Source organism: Polypterus senegalus, chromosome 4, assembly GCF_016835505.1.
Source record: "Polypterus senegalus isolate Bchr_013 chromosome 4, ASM1683550v1, whole genome shotgun sequence".
Classification (NCBI taxonomy): domain Eukaryota; kingdom Metazoa; phylum Chordata; class Cladistia; order Polypteriformes; family Polypteridae; genus Polypterus; species Polypterus senegalus.
The window spans coordinates 224,931,754-224,947,506 of record NC_053157.1 but is presented as its reverse complement, the minus strand read 5'-3'; the positions used below and the strand labels follow the sequence as shown (position 1 = coordinate 224,947,506).

Below are 15,753 nucleotides of genomic sequence, written 5' to 3'. Positions count from 1 at the left end.
TTGAATATGGTTGTATATGTCACTCGCTCGCTTCTTATTGTTTCGCTGCCTTCTCAATTATATAATGCATGTTTTCTTCAGCACTTTTTTGAGGTCTTCCTGGTTTTCTATGTACTGCGTGATTACGTGGGAGGCGTGATGATGTCACACGAAACTCGCCCACGGCGTTGAAGCTCATCTCCATTACAGTAAATGGAGAAAAACTGCTTCCAGTTATGACCATTACGCGTAGAATTTCGATATAAAACCTGCCCAACTTTTGTAAGGAAGCTGTAAGGAATGAACCTGCCAAATTTCAGCCTTCCACCCACACGGGAAGTTGGAGAATTAGTGATGAGTGAGTGAGTGAGTGAGTGAGGGCTTTGCCTTTTATTAGTATAGATGTATTTAAATTTTATAAAGGATGTGGTCATGCAAGAAACAAAAATTAAAGTGAAGAAATAATGGATCACCCCGTTTAATAACAATTGCTGTAATAAATAAAAAACACAGCATGGCAGCACAGTAACGAAACTAAAATGCCCATTGCAAGAAATCTTTTCCAGATCATGTTTGGTCTGGCCTGGTCTGGTTTGGTCTGGTTTGGATTTTCTTTTCTTTGAAGAGGGGGTCCAGAATGAAATCCACTATCTGTGGGCGTCCCATTTTTAAACTCCTCTGAACAGAACGGCCAAAGTCAATTGCCCTCACTGGGCATCTTCTCCTGGCTGACAAAAGAGAAAGAGGCGATACCGGTTACAACAACAGTGCCCCTCTTATCCCAGGGTGGGACTGCTTACCCAAGATGAGTCAAGAAGGTAATCCACAGACACACATGAGTGCCAAGGGTTTTAATGCTATCCCTTAATTTTAACTTCTCTAGAACAAATGGGTGTTTTTATACAATTATTTTCTGACTACATTTACAGTATTTCTTGAAAATATAGAGAAATGCCAAGCAAAATGACACCTTTTATTGACTAACTAAAAAGATTACAATATTACATCTTGCCTGAAGAAGGGGCCTGAGTTGCCTCGAAAGCTTGCATATTGTAATCTTTTTAGTTAGCAAATAAAAGGTGTCATTTTGCTTGGCTTTTCTCTACATTCATAATGGCTAACACGGTACAACAACCTAGTACTACTTGAAAATCTAGCAGATGCTTCCATGATCATGGAAAACAAATTTGTAATTTCAGTTAAACACTTTTGAAGTCCAGAGAAAGTGCCCACACAGTGGATTTCAGGTCTTGTTTCATCTTTTTCCATTATACCTATTATCCAATTAGGGATACAGGGTGATGAAAATGTTGCTCCCTGGAAACAAGTGAAATAAAAAACAACAGGTTAGCTTCAGATTTAACATTTGCTTGTTTTGTTTTCTGATTGCAGACATTTTAAGACTAAAATGTGAGTATAATAATAATAATAAATATATTTATAAATGACTCTTAGTATTGCATTTCACGCCCTTCCCCTTGTGGGTAATGCTAATAGTGGCTCCATGTTGCTTCATTTTATTGACCCCAACTGGATTATGTGGACTATATAGGCCACTTGGTCATCAACCACTTAATGAGCAACACCACTAACAAACCTTGTTTTAGGATTGTATCCCAGTATCCTTGTTCTGGTCAATGTTCTCATTGCTTTTGTTGGAATGATTCTGGGGAAGTCACATTTTAGACTGGCATTTATCTAACCCATCCCTCTCAGGACACGTTGGACTGATTATATTTATCAGCTGGCCTTGAAACGGAGGAGTTGGAGGAGGTGACGGGGTAAAGGAACATCTGGGCATCTTTGCTTGCACTGCTGCCTCTGCAACCTGGACGCGGATAGGTGGCAAAAGATGGATAGATAAATGAAGGGATGGAAAGTGTGAAAAAAAAACATTGTTCTCCTTGTGGCATACAGTAATACAGCAATGATGTAACTAAACAGTTACTCAGTCTTGTTTAGTCAGCTGTTCATGGTTTGCTGTCAAATAAAGCTCTTATTTTTGTTTATTATTAGTAATATGGTTTCATTAACTCTGTAGATCCTGACTATTCATGATATTGTGCCATCAAATTGGGCAGGATTTAAAAATGGTAACAACAGGAAAATGAAATGTGCACCAAAAAGCAAAGCCTTATCTTTCTTCTGAGCCAAAACAATAACCAGAAATCAGACCAGAACATACAACGCTACAACTCTACTTTTAACTGTAGAAGTCAAAACAGTATAAATGAGACACCAAAGAACAGATTTTTTTTTATCTACTATATTATCTCGAATGACCAGGGAATGCATTGCGTTAACCTTTGTGCTGTTGCAATGGTGACACTGAACACCATGTGCTTCTGGTCATCATACCCAGCAATGCAATTTCAATGTAGCAAAACTGCATAGGGAATGTAAAAACAAAACACATGACATCAAATAAGACATGCATAGGAGCCACTTGACTGGGGGAGTCTTCCAAGTGCCAACTGGTTTTTTATTTGATATGCCATGATATAAACGGTGCTCTACTGTCGTCCATTGTCTGGGTCATGAGGACACCTCCAAAATAATAAAAGCAAGTCGCCTTCATCCTGTCTGTCTCTTGCCTGACTTTTTACTGTTGGCTCCCTTCTCACCCTGATGCTGTCTTCCCACTGCTCCAACGCTTACCCACACTCCCTTTTTCTGTCAATTAACCCTAACCCTTGTCACTCAACCCCAACACTGCTTCCATTCCCTACACCCCATGCAGTAGCAAGACACTTCACAATATATTTTGAATACAAATTGAAATCACATAAGTTCATTCTGTGTTCATTTTAACCCACATAACTAAAAGACACAAGACTGAAAACTAAAAATCAAAAATAAAGCAAATCATAATAAAAGAGAGACTTCAGAGATTGCAGGAGTGTGTTTAAGGCATGCATTACCTTATTTCAGAAGAGCCAGCTTCATGTGTCAAAAGAATATCAGTACGCCAACAGAGAAGCACTGACCACTTTATGTTTCTAATTTTTTCTTCTTCAAAGAGAATGCAGCGCATATTTTCCACTGAAGATTCTGGGTAGAAATTGGATTGTATCCTGAAGTGAAGATTAGAACATTAGATACCAAATAAACTCTGGCAGATTGTCTAGACTTGGAGAACACACACAAGGCAACATTTTTGTGAATCTATTTTCAGTTGCAATATACTATTTAATTTAAAAGTGAAGCAATACACAGTGATTGAACATGGGCGCTGGCAGTCTAAGAAAGAAAGGGAAAAGACATACTCACTTCAGGTGTTTATTAGTGTAATCTTCAATATCTAGGATGTCAATTATTGTCTTCAGCCTCATGTCATCAAGATCTGACAAATGGATTAATGTTGGCTTGCATCTTTGGATTAGTCTTCTGCAGCTTTGTCTTGCATATTCATCAAACCCAGTTACATAAACGCTTAAGAAGAGAAAACAAAAAAATATTGATCACCCAATAGATTTAAGTAAAATAAATTAAGATAATCGCTACATTTGCGATTTAGGCAAAAATTATGAAAAAAGAAATTCCCCTTTGGAAGCCATTGATATCTTTGCTGTCAGGCCTTTAACTTATGTAATGCTCTCTTTTTTAATTGGAGAGAGTAAATAGAGGGACAGAGTCGAGTCCTTTGAATAGTTCAATATTGAATGAAACTTTGCTGCCAGGCTAGCTCCTTTTGTCATAATCACAAGACAAACACAAAACGTTTACAGATAATCAGTTCAACAATAAAGCTTAAAGTAAAAAAGATTGCATAAGGGTTTGTGATAAAAGGTCCTTAACGAAGTGTGATATTTAAATAAATAATTGGGTCCTGGAGCGTGCAGGCTCCAAACGGGTGTAGATGTAGATAGAATGCCTGACACGTTATATTCCAAATCGTAACCTTAGATCTTCAAATGAGTGTCTCCTTATAATTCCAAAAGCTAAACTTAAAAGAAGTGGTGAGGCGGCCTTCTGCTGTTATGCACCTAAAATCTGGAATAGCCTGCCAATAGGAATTCGCCAGGCAAATACAGTAGAGCACTTTAAAACACTGCTGAAAACACATTACTTTAACATGGCCTTTTTATAACTTCACTTTAACTTAATACTGATACTCTGTATGTTCAATTCTTCATAATAACTATTCACAGTGGCTCCAAATTCCATACTGACCCCAACTCTCTCTTCTGTTTCTTTTTCCGGTTTCTTTGTGGTGGCGGCCTGCGCCACCACCACCTACTCAAAGCATCATGATGCACCAACATTGATGGACTGAAAGCCAGAAGTCTACGTGACCATCATCATCAGGTCCTTCCATGAAAACGCTAAATACAAAGAGGACTGTTTGACTTATGTTAGGTAGATTGCCCAGAGGGGACTGGGCGGTCTCGTGGTCTGGAACCCCTACAGATGTTATTTTTTTCTCCAGCCTTTGGAGTTTTTTTTTTGTTTTTTCTGTCCACCCTGGCCATTGGACCTTACTCTTATTCTATGTTAATTAATGTTGACTTATGTTTATTTTTTATTGTGTCTTCTATTTTTCTATTCATTTTGTAAAGCACTTTGAGCTACATTTTTTTTGTATGAATATGTGCTATACAAATAAATGTTGATTGATTGATTGATGTGCACTTGCAGGTGCCTTTCTGGGGCTGATGGGGGTGTTTGGCTGATCGCGCATTCACGTGCAAATGCGAGTGGGTCAGCCAGGTGCCTCATTCACTCCTCAGAGTGGCAGGAGGAGAGCACCTGCACCCAGTCAGTGGAGCTGTATAAGAGGAGCCTGCATGGTAGAAGGAGGGAATAAAAGACAGAGGGGAATCAGATGAGATCAGAACAATGGGAGGATAGTGAGTGAGCACATAGTCAGTGCCCGAGAACAAGTGAGTGAGTGGAAGAGACAGAGAGAGAGAGAGACCGAGTGGCTAGTAGCCCCACGGAAGAGTGAAAGATTGGCTCTCTAACACTGGCTCTCTAAGATTAGCTCTCAAACAGTGCTCTCACTGATTTATTGGTGGAGCAGATTTGATGGTAGTGGAGTCCACCTTATGGACACCTCAGGCGACACCTAGTGTGCAAGAGGAAAGACAGGAGGACAGCCAACCCCAAGTGGTCTAGCAGACGCCGATGGAAGTCAGGGGTCAGTAAGGAAGACCGCAGCTCCTGGAGTCTCCTCTGGCTGAGTGAAATATTGGTGACTTGTGGAGACAGAGAGGAAGTAGGGCTGGGCTCAGATAAAGAAGGGGATAAAGTTCAAGGACCTGATGACTGTGTTTAATCATGGTTTTATGTTAGGATTTGTTTGTTTTTCTTAACTCAAGGATTGCTCACTGTTTTATGGATTATTTATGTATTGAAGATGTCTGTGCATTGTACTTTTGAACTCTGTTTGCTTTGGATTGGTTTTTAAGCACTTGCAACTTTTGCATAAACCCCTTGCTGAATGTTTGTGTCCTCAATGGTTTCGAGTTGAAGAGGCTCTCAGAAACAATCAGGAAATGTGGAGCCAACACGGACCAGCACAGGGATGATTTTAGCTTTCAGCTGATAGATATCAGGTGGTAGGCACTTGCCCTGAAATTGTCAAGCTGAACAGAAGTCCAGTATATGCTGGGAGAGCTGGAGCACAAGGCAGTATTTTGGAGTATTTTGCATAGTCAGATTTTTATGAACTTCAAGTCCCAGGGAATTAACCATGTCATGGGTGTGGGTTGAGTTAGTTGCTGCTTATGAGCTTGAGTGATAATGTTTAATAGTAACATTTTCCTTCATTTGGTTTAACACAAAGTTCCAAGGTGCTGTGAGAAACTACACTGTTTCCTAATAATGAAAACATGCTGCTCAGTGAGCCAGGGTGTCATGTTTACATGCTTATTGGGCAATAAGCGTTAGGGGACTGGGGGTTAGTTGGGCTATTGTCTTTTATTTTTTAATTATGACACTTTCAGAGAACTGTGTCACTCTTTTTAGAGAAGAGATCCTTGAGCAACTAAAATAAGGAACCACCTGGGGTTTACCACTATCTTTCTGTTGCTAATAGGACTGCATGAAGATGTAACCATCCTAGGCTTTATGAACCAATGTATCACTTTGTACCTGCAGTTATTGTTTTCAATGCAAATATTTTTTTTTGTGAATAAATACACAATCTATCTGTTTAACTGCTCATAGTGGACTGGGAGGATAAATTGTTCATTCATGATCTAACTACAGACCCTTAAGTGCACAAAGGAATGTCTTTCCAAAGTCTTCTATGGGTGGTAAACTGTTGAAATAAAGGTGTAAAAGTAAAGACAGCCCCTGCCAGCCAGCAGCCTCCCATTAGAGGCTCCTAGACATTGCAATAGGTTAGAAGTTACAGGTAACCATTACATAGTTGGTTTTAACATTTCCTTCTATCTTCCTTCTAGAAAAAAATCTAAGACATTAGCTTGTACCTTTCATTTTAGGTGCATGTCACAGGCGACCTGCACAATAAAACAAGTCACACCCGACTCGTGTAACTGAGCTGCTGACTTTAAGTGATAAGATTAAAAAATAGTCTACTCTGTATAGTTAAACCTGGTTGGAAAGCTACTGTTCAGCTCAAACAATTCAGATGAACCAAATAAAGATGTTCTTTTTTTCAATACAGTATGGTCTTAAGAAATATGTTTAAATCTAAAATAGTTTCTCGGGGCAGGAAGAAAAACAAATACATTAAAGGTACTGCAGCATAACACTTCTGAACTTTTCTGTTGAAGAAAAGGGTTCCAGTTTTTTACTTTTAGATGTTACCTTGTCTCCATTGTAGCAGCTGTGTACTTCACGTAACTAAAGTTGATGCAACTTGTTTCCTTTAATTCCCAGGTAGCATTCTTCATTTTCTTGTCTTCAGATAGCATTTTATAGGTGTTTTCTATTGAATCTAGTGAATGCATCCCAACACTGAAATAAAACAGACAGTATTTAAATAAGAAAAGATGCCACAAAATTGCAAATTCTCAACACAATGTAATAAATGGTTGCTATTAGAAGGATGAGCAAGAGTGTGGGTTTCTGTAAATTTAAAGAAAACAGCTCTCAGACATTGGCTGTCCTTTTAACTATAATTTTCATAAAAAAAAAAAAGACTTCGAACAATCTAACAGAGGCTAACAGAGTATGCAAATCGTATTTTCTCCAAAATTACATTAAGTCATGTTTTGAAGAACCCTAAAATACTGTTGTCAACTGCTTCCAAACCTTTATGGTATCACGAACCACAGTGGGGAGTGCAATCGTCTGAGAGGGGGGAGTGGGGAGGTTCTCCTTAGTAAATTGAGCACAAACACCGACATTGGAGGTAGGGGGCGGGATGAGGGGTTGACTGAAGATTTGTCCCATGGAATCACCAGTGTGTCAGAGTGTTATATGAATCAAGAATAATCATCAATGCTTTTCCTCCATGGTGAATCGAGCACAGTTGAGGTTAGGGCGGTCATCCACGGTCAGCCACAATCCTCTTGCAATTCTTCCACTGTGAATTAAGCATTGTCTTCAGAGCAGGTAGGGGGGCAGGGTTTCGTACAAGGTTGGCCACAGCCCATCTGCAATGCCAACTCAGCCCACAGGATGGGAAACGCTGGAGTTATTTGTGTGAAGCAAACGAACCTTTCTAACATTTGTGCAAGATTTATTCTTAACATTTTGTAATCCAATTCAGTTAGCTTACTGTTTTTGTGAGTTTTATATTTTCTACTTACCCCTTTCCAGTTCCAACAATAAATAAGGCTAATTTAAGTAAATGACCCATAAATAATGGAATTTGCCCACCAGGTTAAAGAATGTCCCATCTAGCTCAGCATTTAAAACAAGCCTTAAGTAGCATTATTTCTTTCAAGAGATGTTCGGTACTTTGTTCTTTGCTGTATGTAAACGTTTATTTAAAAGTTTTATTTTCCACCATTCGTCATTGACCAGCAGTTAGTAACTCTGATCCATTCTTCGTTATAGTCATGATATCCAAAGACACAATATACCACTTCTACTTTTACCAGAATACTCCTTTAAACCAACTGAAGAAGTCATTAACATTAATTCTTATTTTAATCCTATTCTTATTATATACTAAAACAAATCTGACGGATGTTTACTTCATTAATTCCAAAAGATGATGTGTCCTGACAACAACAACAACATTTATTTATATAGCACATTTTCATACAAATAATGTAGCTCAAAGTGCTTTACATGATGAAGAAAGAGAAAAAAGACAAAGTAAGAATTAAAATAAGAGAACACTAATTAAAATAGAATAAAAGTAAGGTCCGATGGCCAGGAAGGACAGAAAAAAAGAAAAAAAAAAAAAAACACTGGAGAAAAAATCAAAATCTGCAGGGGTTCCAGGCCATGAGACCACCCAGACCCCTCTAGGCAGTCTACCTAACATAAATGACCTCAATCAGTCTTCATGGTATTCAGGGTTCTCATGAAAGGACTTGATGATGACAAGCCCAAATAAATAAAATGAAAAAGACAAATAGCATTTTTGTTGTTCACTAGGCTGTAATCTTTTGAGTTATATTAGTTTTTGATTTTGGGTGTGCCATTAAGATTTTTAATTTTGCCATTCATTTAATAGTTCATTATTGATATTTTTATTATTTACTATCCTGTTTTCCTGTTTCCTTCAGAAACTTGTATTTTGGCATTTAAAATTTGAATTTTGTATTTGTGTGTTTTGTTCACTTTAAACTGTTCATTTGATTTAACAAAACTAAATAATTAAAAGTTCGGTTTGGGAATCTTTTTTTTGAAGACTTTGGTGTTTCTTTTGGAGCAGATCATAACACATAACACGCCCTTCCTTCAGTAATTTTGTCTTGAATCTGATGCTACAATAACAATAACTAAAAATCAAAGTCACAGTTTTAGCAGTAATTACCAGAATAAACCATTCCTTAAGTCTTTGGTTTATCCCTGATAGTCCATAAACACAAACCATAGCATTACTCTTAAATTACTGTCAATTTGAAAGTAAGTTGTTATCAGACTCGATCTTTAATTGGGTATTTTTGCTGCATTGTTTTGCCCCAAAACTAAACTCTCAGCTCAGGTGGCTAGCTGGATAGCAATTCAGTTACCATTGTGATGGAAATGATTACGGGGGAAAAAAAAAAAAAAAGTTAAACACTAACAACAAATAACTAATACTTTTTTAAGATTGAAATAAACTCAGAATGTTTTCTAATAAGATCCTGACAGTAAGTCAACATATTAAGTAAAACAAATGTTCTTCAATTAAATCTTGATATACATTCTGAAATGTATTATTCATTGTGTAATGAATAGATAGATAGATAGATAGATAGATAGATAGATAGATAGATAGATAGATAGATAGATAGATAGATAGATAGATACATTATTAATCCCAAGGGGAAATTCACATAATATTATTTGTTGTTAAATTTATTTTTGCCGCTAATGTCATTCTTTACATATTTAATTACTATGACTAAAATCTGCTGAATTTAAAAACTCAGTAAAAGGAATGAATAAAACAGTGACTAATATACCTGTAGAAAGTAATCACCTTACCTCAACCTTTTAAGAGAAAAACCTTGATCATTCAGCATTCCAATGATGAGTTTCACTGTCTCCTCACAATAGGGACTACAGAGTGTAATATCTGCAAATCGGACTTTTGGAAAGAGCCTCCTGCATGTCTGTATTACCAGAGAGTCCGAGACTTCACAAAACCATAACCTGAAAGAAATGGGAAAGGAAAGTGTTATTTATAAGATCTATCTACCATATAACAAAATGCTAAGGTCTGTGTGTCCAATCTATGTCAGCAATCTGATTGGTCAGTTTGGCTTTGCTGACATGATGAAAGTGGTGTGTGAGTGATAATGATGATTGGTTATATTTGTCTTAATTTTTTTTCAAATACTTTCAATGTGTTTTGACTATAAAATGTTGTTGTGCCCTTCTAGCAATGATGCTGGTTAAGAGATGTTCACATACAGGTACCGTGGCTAGTATATTATAACTTATAAATGAAAATTATGTTTTCTTTTTTTTATATTTCTACATCAAGAGCACTTGCTCATTTTCACAAAATAGCAGGAAAGGAGCTAATACTGTAAATCCCTTACTTATACTCCAACTCCTTAGCTACCTAGATTAAAAAGAAAGGACACCCAAGTTAAAAATTGTCTTTAACTGCATAGAAATTCCCTGATTTCAAAACTTTTATAATAAAGAATGTGGTCAGTCACCCCTCTGAATAAAGTAGAATGATATATTATTTTTCTGGAATACTCCCCATTCCATCCATAAGAGCCCAGAAAAACAGCAGTAAAATGCTAACTAAATTATATATTCCTAACAGTAATGTTACTTTTAGGTGAATTTAACCAAATATTCAACCGACACAATTGGACTGGACATTGCTATAGTTAGTGCATGTTTCATATTTGACATCAGAACAATACTGGAATAACAGGATGCTTTTCAATAAATAATTCCCATTAGTTGTTTTTCAAACATCTCAAAGTTTTCACTAATGAAATGCATTATTGTCACAAAGGGTCAGTTGGAGATGGTATAGTACTAGCTGTGGATAAAGGTCGGACTAAGTAGTATGGTACTAAGAGGAGATGGTGGTCAGGTCTAAGTGCTGTTGCAGTGAACAGTGGAAGAAGATCAATACCAAGTTTAACTATTAATAGTATTGCTAGTGTTGTTGTTTCGTGTTTCTCCTTGTTCTGTTCAGCTAGCCATCTGATTGGCTGTTAACGGGCATACCGACAATTAAAGACTTGCAGCTGCACATTCCTCTCGCTTTAAAGAGTCAAAGAACAGGGAAAGAGTACATCCTCATATAAATTTAATAAAAATAATTACACTCGTTAAGCTACATTAAATTATTATCACTATTGTCAACCATGTGAAAAGGTCATGAAATCTATAGAAAGTATATTGAAAGCAAAGATGACAAAAGGAATACATTAGTACAATCGTATGTGAATCTTAATTGTCTCATGTAACTCATGGGTGGATGATGATCTACCTTAAAATTGACCTGGGCGCTGCCCTAACAGATATGAGTAAAATGTAAAGCAAATGTTGTACCAAAAACATCACCCCTTCAGCATTACGAGCATGTACGTCATCCAAGCCAAGAGGTATTATTTTAACTTTCTTCAAGTAAATATGTAAATGTTATTCATTCATTCTGTCATACCTTTAGTAGAGTCTATAGTGATTGTAAGATCTCATTTATTTATATTTTGCAAGTTATTGTATGAACATTAGCCAATATTACTGACTACAGCTGCAACAGGATGATATGATGTTGATATCACCTCTGTCAAAACGATCCACAGAGAATGGAGGGTCAGAATCACCAACTCACCTGTAGAATCATACCCTAGAAATGTCACTCCTAACTAAAAGTAATTGTGTTGCAGCTACAGTTGTGATATTTCTAACATCTCATCCTCTCTCAATAGTACCAGCATTTTTTTGTTTCAGCAGTACTTCATGTTATTCCACATAATAAACTTTGTAGTTTCTCGTAGATTACATAGCTGCCCCTCAATCTAATGTGTGAGTGACTACTGCCCTAAATCTGCGAAGGAGACCACGACCCAGCTACTTTTATTTTTATATGTGATGTTCATAGTGTGTAAATATATGCATAACACCCTGGAGCCTGTGGGGTTTTTAATCTTTTAATGTTATAACTTGTTATTATTATGGACATAATACAGAAGAGTTAATACTTGTCATTCATTGTGCACCCTGCTTTTCTTAATAAACAAATTAAGTGGGCACCCACTTATTTCCTTTTCTCTCTTTTCATTGTCAGGTATGTCCCTACATGCACTACCTTCCATAATTTGATCTATGACTATATCTGTCCACTATCATAACCATACACACATGGCAATGATAAATTTATTTATTAGAGGAAGACATGGTACTGCATTGTTTTATTTAAATCAGGGAAAATGGAAAAAAAATCTAACAGGCTCTATAATCGTCCGGGAAAGAGAGATTAAGAATAGATATTCTGCATTAAGCCTGAAAAAGCTTACATTGCTCAGCTGATCCTTTAATAATAATACTTTGCATTTCTATAGCACTTTTCTCACTACTCAAAGTGCTCAGCAATTGCAGGTTAAGGACCTTGTTCAACGGCCCAACAGAGCAGAGTCCCTATTGGCATTTACTGGATTCGAACCAGCAACCTTCCGATTGCCAGTGCAGATCCTTAGCCTCAGAGTCACCATTGAATGAACATCACCTGCCGACTTTAACTAAACCCTTAAGAGAATAAACCACCACATTACCAAAACAAAGAAACAATAGACAAAGGGCCCTGAAATACACATGTCTAAGGAAGTTAAATATTGCAAAAATAAAGTTGAAAAAGAAGGAAAATAGCTAGAAAGTTGCAAGAAATGTCCAAATGATGGAGTCTGGAAATTCCCAAATTGATCAGAAGAGCTGAAAATTTGAAGCACATCTCCAGGCTTTAAACAGTCCAGGAATAGTGAGCTCTCACATGACAAAGCATGTTTGTGATGTCATGTTAAGAAGGAATGGCTGCCTTGAATTCCAGTAACAATAGGAGACTACAAGAAAATAGTACTCTAAAGCAAAACAGATCTCAAATATATTTCATATCATTTGTTATACATAAAGTATTTTGCAACAATCTTTTATCAAAACACAACAATAAATTAAACATTTGTGTGTTGCATGGTGGTTGCAGTAAGCTGTGTGACTACTTCATAAATTCAGCATTCTGGGTTTGAATGTCACACTTATATTGTATGGTGCTGATTTTGTAAGTGTGCTTAGATTAGCCCCCATGTACTAAAATAAATGAACTGGAACATGACGTTGACCCTAAACATTCCAGTAAATCCACCAAGGAATGGCTGAAAAGAAAGAAAAAAATGGAGGGTTCTGGAATGAATACGTCAAAGCCTGCATCTGAATCCCATCAAAATAAAATGGGGGACTTGAAATGGGCTGTGCACACAATACCAAGTCAAGCATCACACAGCTAAAAAAGTTCGGTATGGAGGAAATGGAGGAAAACTTTCTCCCAGTCAATGTTATGATATAAACAAGCGTATAAAAAATATCAGATGACTGAATTAAAGCCTTTAATAATGAAGGTAGCCTAAATGTTTCACTGTCTTAGTATTTCTGCCAGGCCTATAAACTTATTTTTTTTTATTTTGACCAAAATTCAAATAAATCTTCAGGATATAAAATAGTGAAAAATGTGAACTAAACCTGGATTCACGGTTATTCTTTGGTACATCTTCAGAAAAGCCAAATGACTCGTATTCTCTGTTTCTGTTGTTCAGATATGTGTGTTCAATCTTATGTGTTTCAGTGAGAAATTCAACTCTCTTATTAGGATGTTCAAAGATGATTTCCATTGTAGGCATACGCAATTCTGTGCAATAAACAACTTTCACCGCCTTTTCAAAGTAGGTCTCAGTAGGTAGCCTGAAAAGAAACAAGAACAAATACTTGAAGTCAAAGAGAAAAATGCAAGAAACTAGTTACATACATTCATACAGCAAAAGCATATTTTTATAAATTTATATGTCTAAAATTAGTGTAAAATTATTGCTTATCTGTACTGGTTTTAAATGACAATCTGGTTAGGCCAAGGTGGTATTAAAGGATAGATCTGATATTTTTTCCAAGTCAAAGTTATATACTGTACTCACAATTTTGATATGCATTAAGGTAATTTTCCACATGAAATTCAGTTCTACAGTGCAGCATTTGTTCTAAATTTTTAAAAATAACTAGTCTGCTCTTGCATTTTGTAATTGAGCTAATGTGTACCTGTTTGCAATGTAAAACACACCTTAACATTTACCAGATACATCCTTTTTTAAATAGCAAAAGTTTCAATTTAAGAAAACGCGTCTTCCGCATTTCTGATGCATTATTGTGACAACAACAGTAAACTGAAAGTAACACACTTTATCACAGATTCTTGGCACTATTTTCTCAAGGTAAGGATGCATTTTTGTACGCTCGTCTGCTTGCAGTGGATGTTTTGTGTGGAATTATGACAAGCTCACCTTTGTCATACTATATTCTGCTTATGATGCTACTTTTGTTTCTACAGTTCTGTTTCTTCAGCAGTTATGTTATGCTATGTCTTATAAGAACAACAGGTATGTGCTCACATCATATGATTATTTTCTTCTTAAACGACACATACTTTTCACCCATTAAATTCAATGTTGTTAATTTACGCAGCTTATGGAGATTCATAACAAGTGCCAACGTACTGAAAAGAGCACATAAAAGCTTCATTGTATTTTGTAGAAATAATAACAAATTTGAATTAAACTGATTACACTGATTTTTTTAATAAAAGCCTTAGATTTTTGAAGTGCATTTCACAAAAAGTGAATAATAATGAAAACACACTCAGACACTAAAAAAGCAGTGTGTGTGATAGAGCACAACGATGGTGAAAGATTGAAGCACCACAAACTAATGACTGACTTTTATAACACATGCTGAGAATATGATAGTAAAATAACTAAGTTAAGTTTCTGAGTGAGTAAACTCATTGATGCCAGTCAATCTGTAAATACACAGGAAGAATATGCAAACTTCATGTGAGGCAGGAATGACAGCTCTGCGCTATTCTGCCGATGCTAAATTATCTGTTCTAAATTTACTAATCTTCAACCTGATTAGAACTAAATGTAGGCCTATACTGTCTCGGTTCTTGTTACTTGATTGCATACTATGTATGTGCTCAATATTTCTCTAGGTAGACCACTGAAGCAGACATATGCATTATCAAATCCTACAGTAGCAGGCGGAAGAATATTTGTGAAATAATTAAATAAGTTTCTGTAAAATGAAAAAAATAAGTGAGACTTTTTCAGTTATTATTGCCCAGTTTTCTACAGAACAGAGACAGTGCCTCACATCTAAATTTATTAAATACTTGACCTATAACCCCTTTCATGAGGAGGATGCTTTTAATTTTCCTGCAGACATTTTGCAATTAGATGGCTGATTGTGCATAGCTGAAACAAAGACCAGATGGTGTATGGTGTTGTTCTTGTGAGCTGATGCTCGTTTTCTTAATTTCTATTGGGTCTTGTCATTTATTATCCAGGATGATTTGACTTTTTAACTAATTAAAATGGAAAAGGCCGTGTACTTTTCCTTTCTAAACTCATCTCCTTACATTTGGTTGCAATTTTTTCCAATAAACTAGCACTTTGTCAAGAGTTTTCCCAAAGTAATACTTTACCAGCTCATCTTTAATCTCCTCAGAACCACTACAAAACAAAGGTAGCTAAAGGAGCATTATCCAAATGCAAATTAGGCAGCCAGAATCTTAGATGTAATTATAAAATCATCAACTACTGTCTTCCTTATCCGTATTTCCTAATGTGCACGTTCTGTCAGGTTGACCAAATACTAGGATAAAATCTTTGAAGAAATTTTCTAAGTTGAATAGGATGAATATTTAGTGCCACAAACAGCATATGCATATTCAAAGCAGCAAAAAAAAGGCTATTTTAGCACGATTAGTTGCATAAGTGCAAGGCTTCTGAACAAATATCGGCTGGTGCTGATTACTGAAGCCTCAAAATATATTCAGGTCTCTAAAATAACATTCTGTGTATAGATTGTATGGCTCAATAATATTAGTATTGGGAGCTTGTTTTAGTACATTGACTTTATTCAGCAGGTGCTGCACAGTAGCCGTAAAATTATTCACCCACTCCTTTA

The 15,753-nt window shown here is 36.3% G+C and overlaps 1 protein-coding gene across 1 annotated transcript; it reads right to left on the bottom strand.

The window, feature by feature from the left end:
• Positions 1–1,072: 1,072 nt before the first annotated feature.
• Positions 1,073–11,374, bottom strand: LOC120528862. The gene is made up of 7 exons (XM_039752939.1): positions 11,363–11,374; positions 10,101–10,123; positions 9,541–9,708; positions 6,757–6,906; positions 3,250–3,411; positions 2,901–3,053; positions 1,073–1,296 (listed from the first exon to the last, which is right to left on the bottom strand). Exons 1-7 carry the CDS (start codon positions 11,372–11,374, stop codon positions 1,257–1,259), a joined length of 708 nt encoding a protein of 235 aa, XP_039608873.1. The 3' UTR covers positions 1,073–1,256.
• Positions 11,375–15,753: the final 4,379 nt, after the last annotated feature.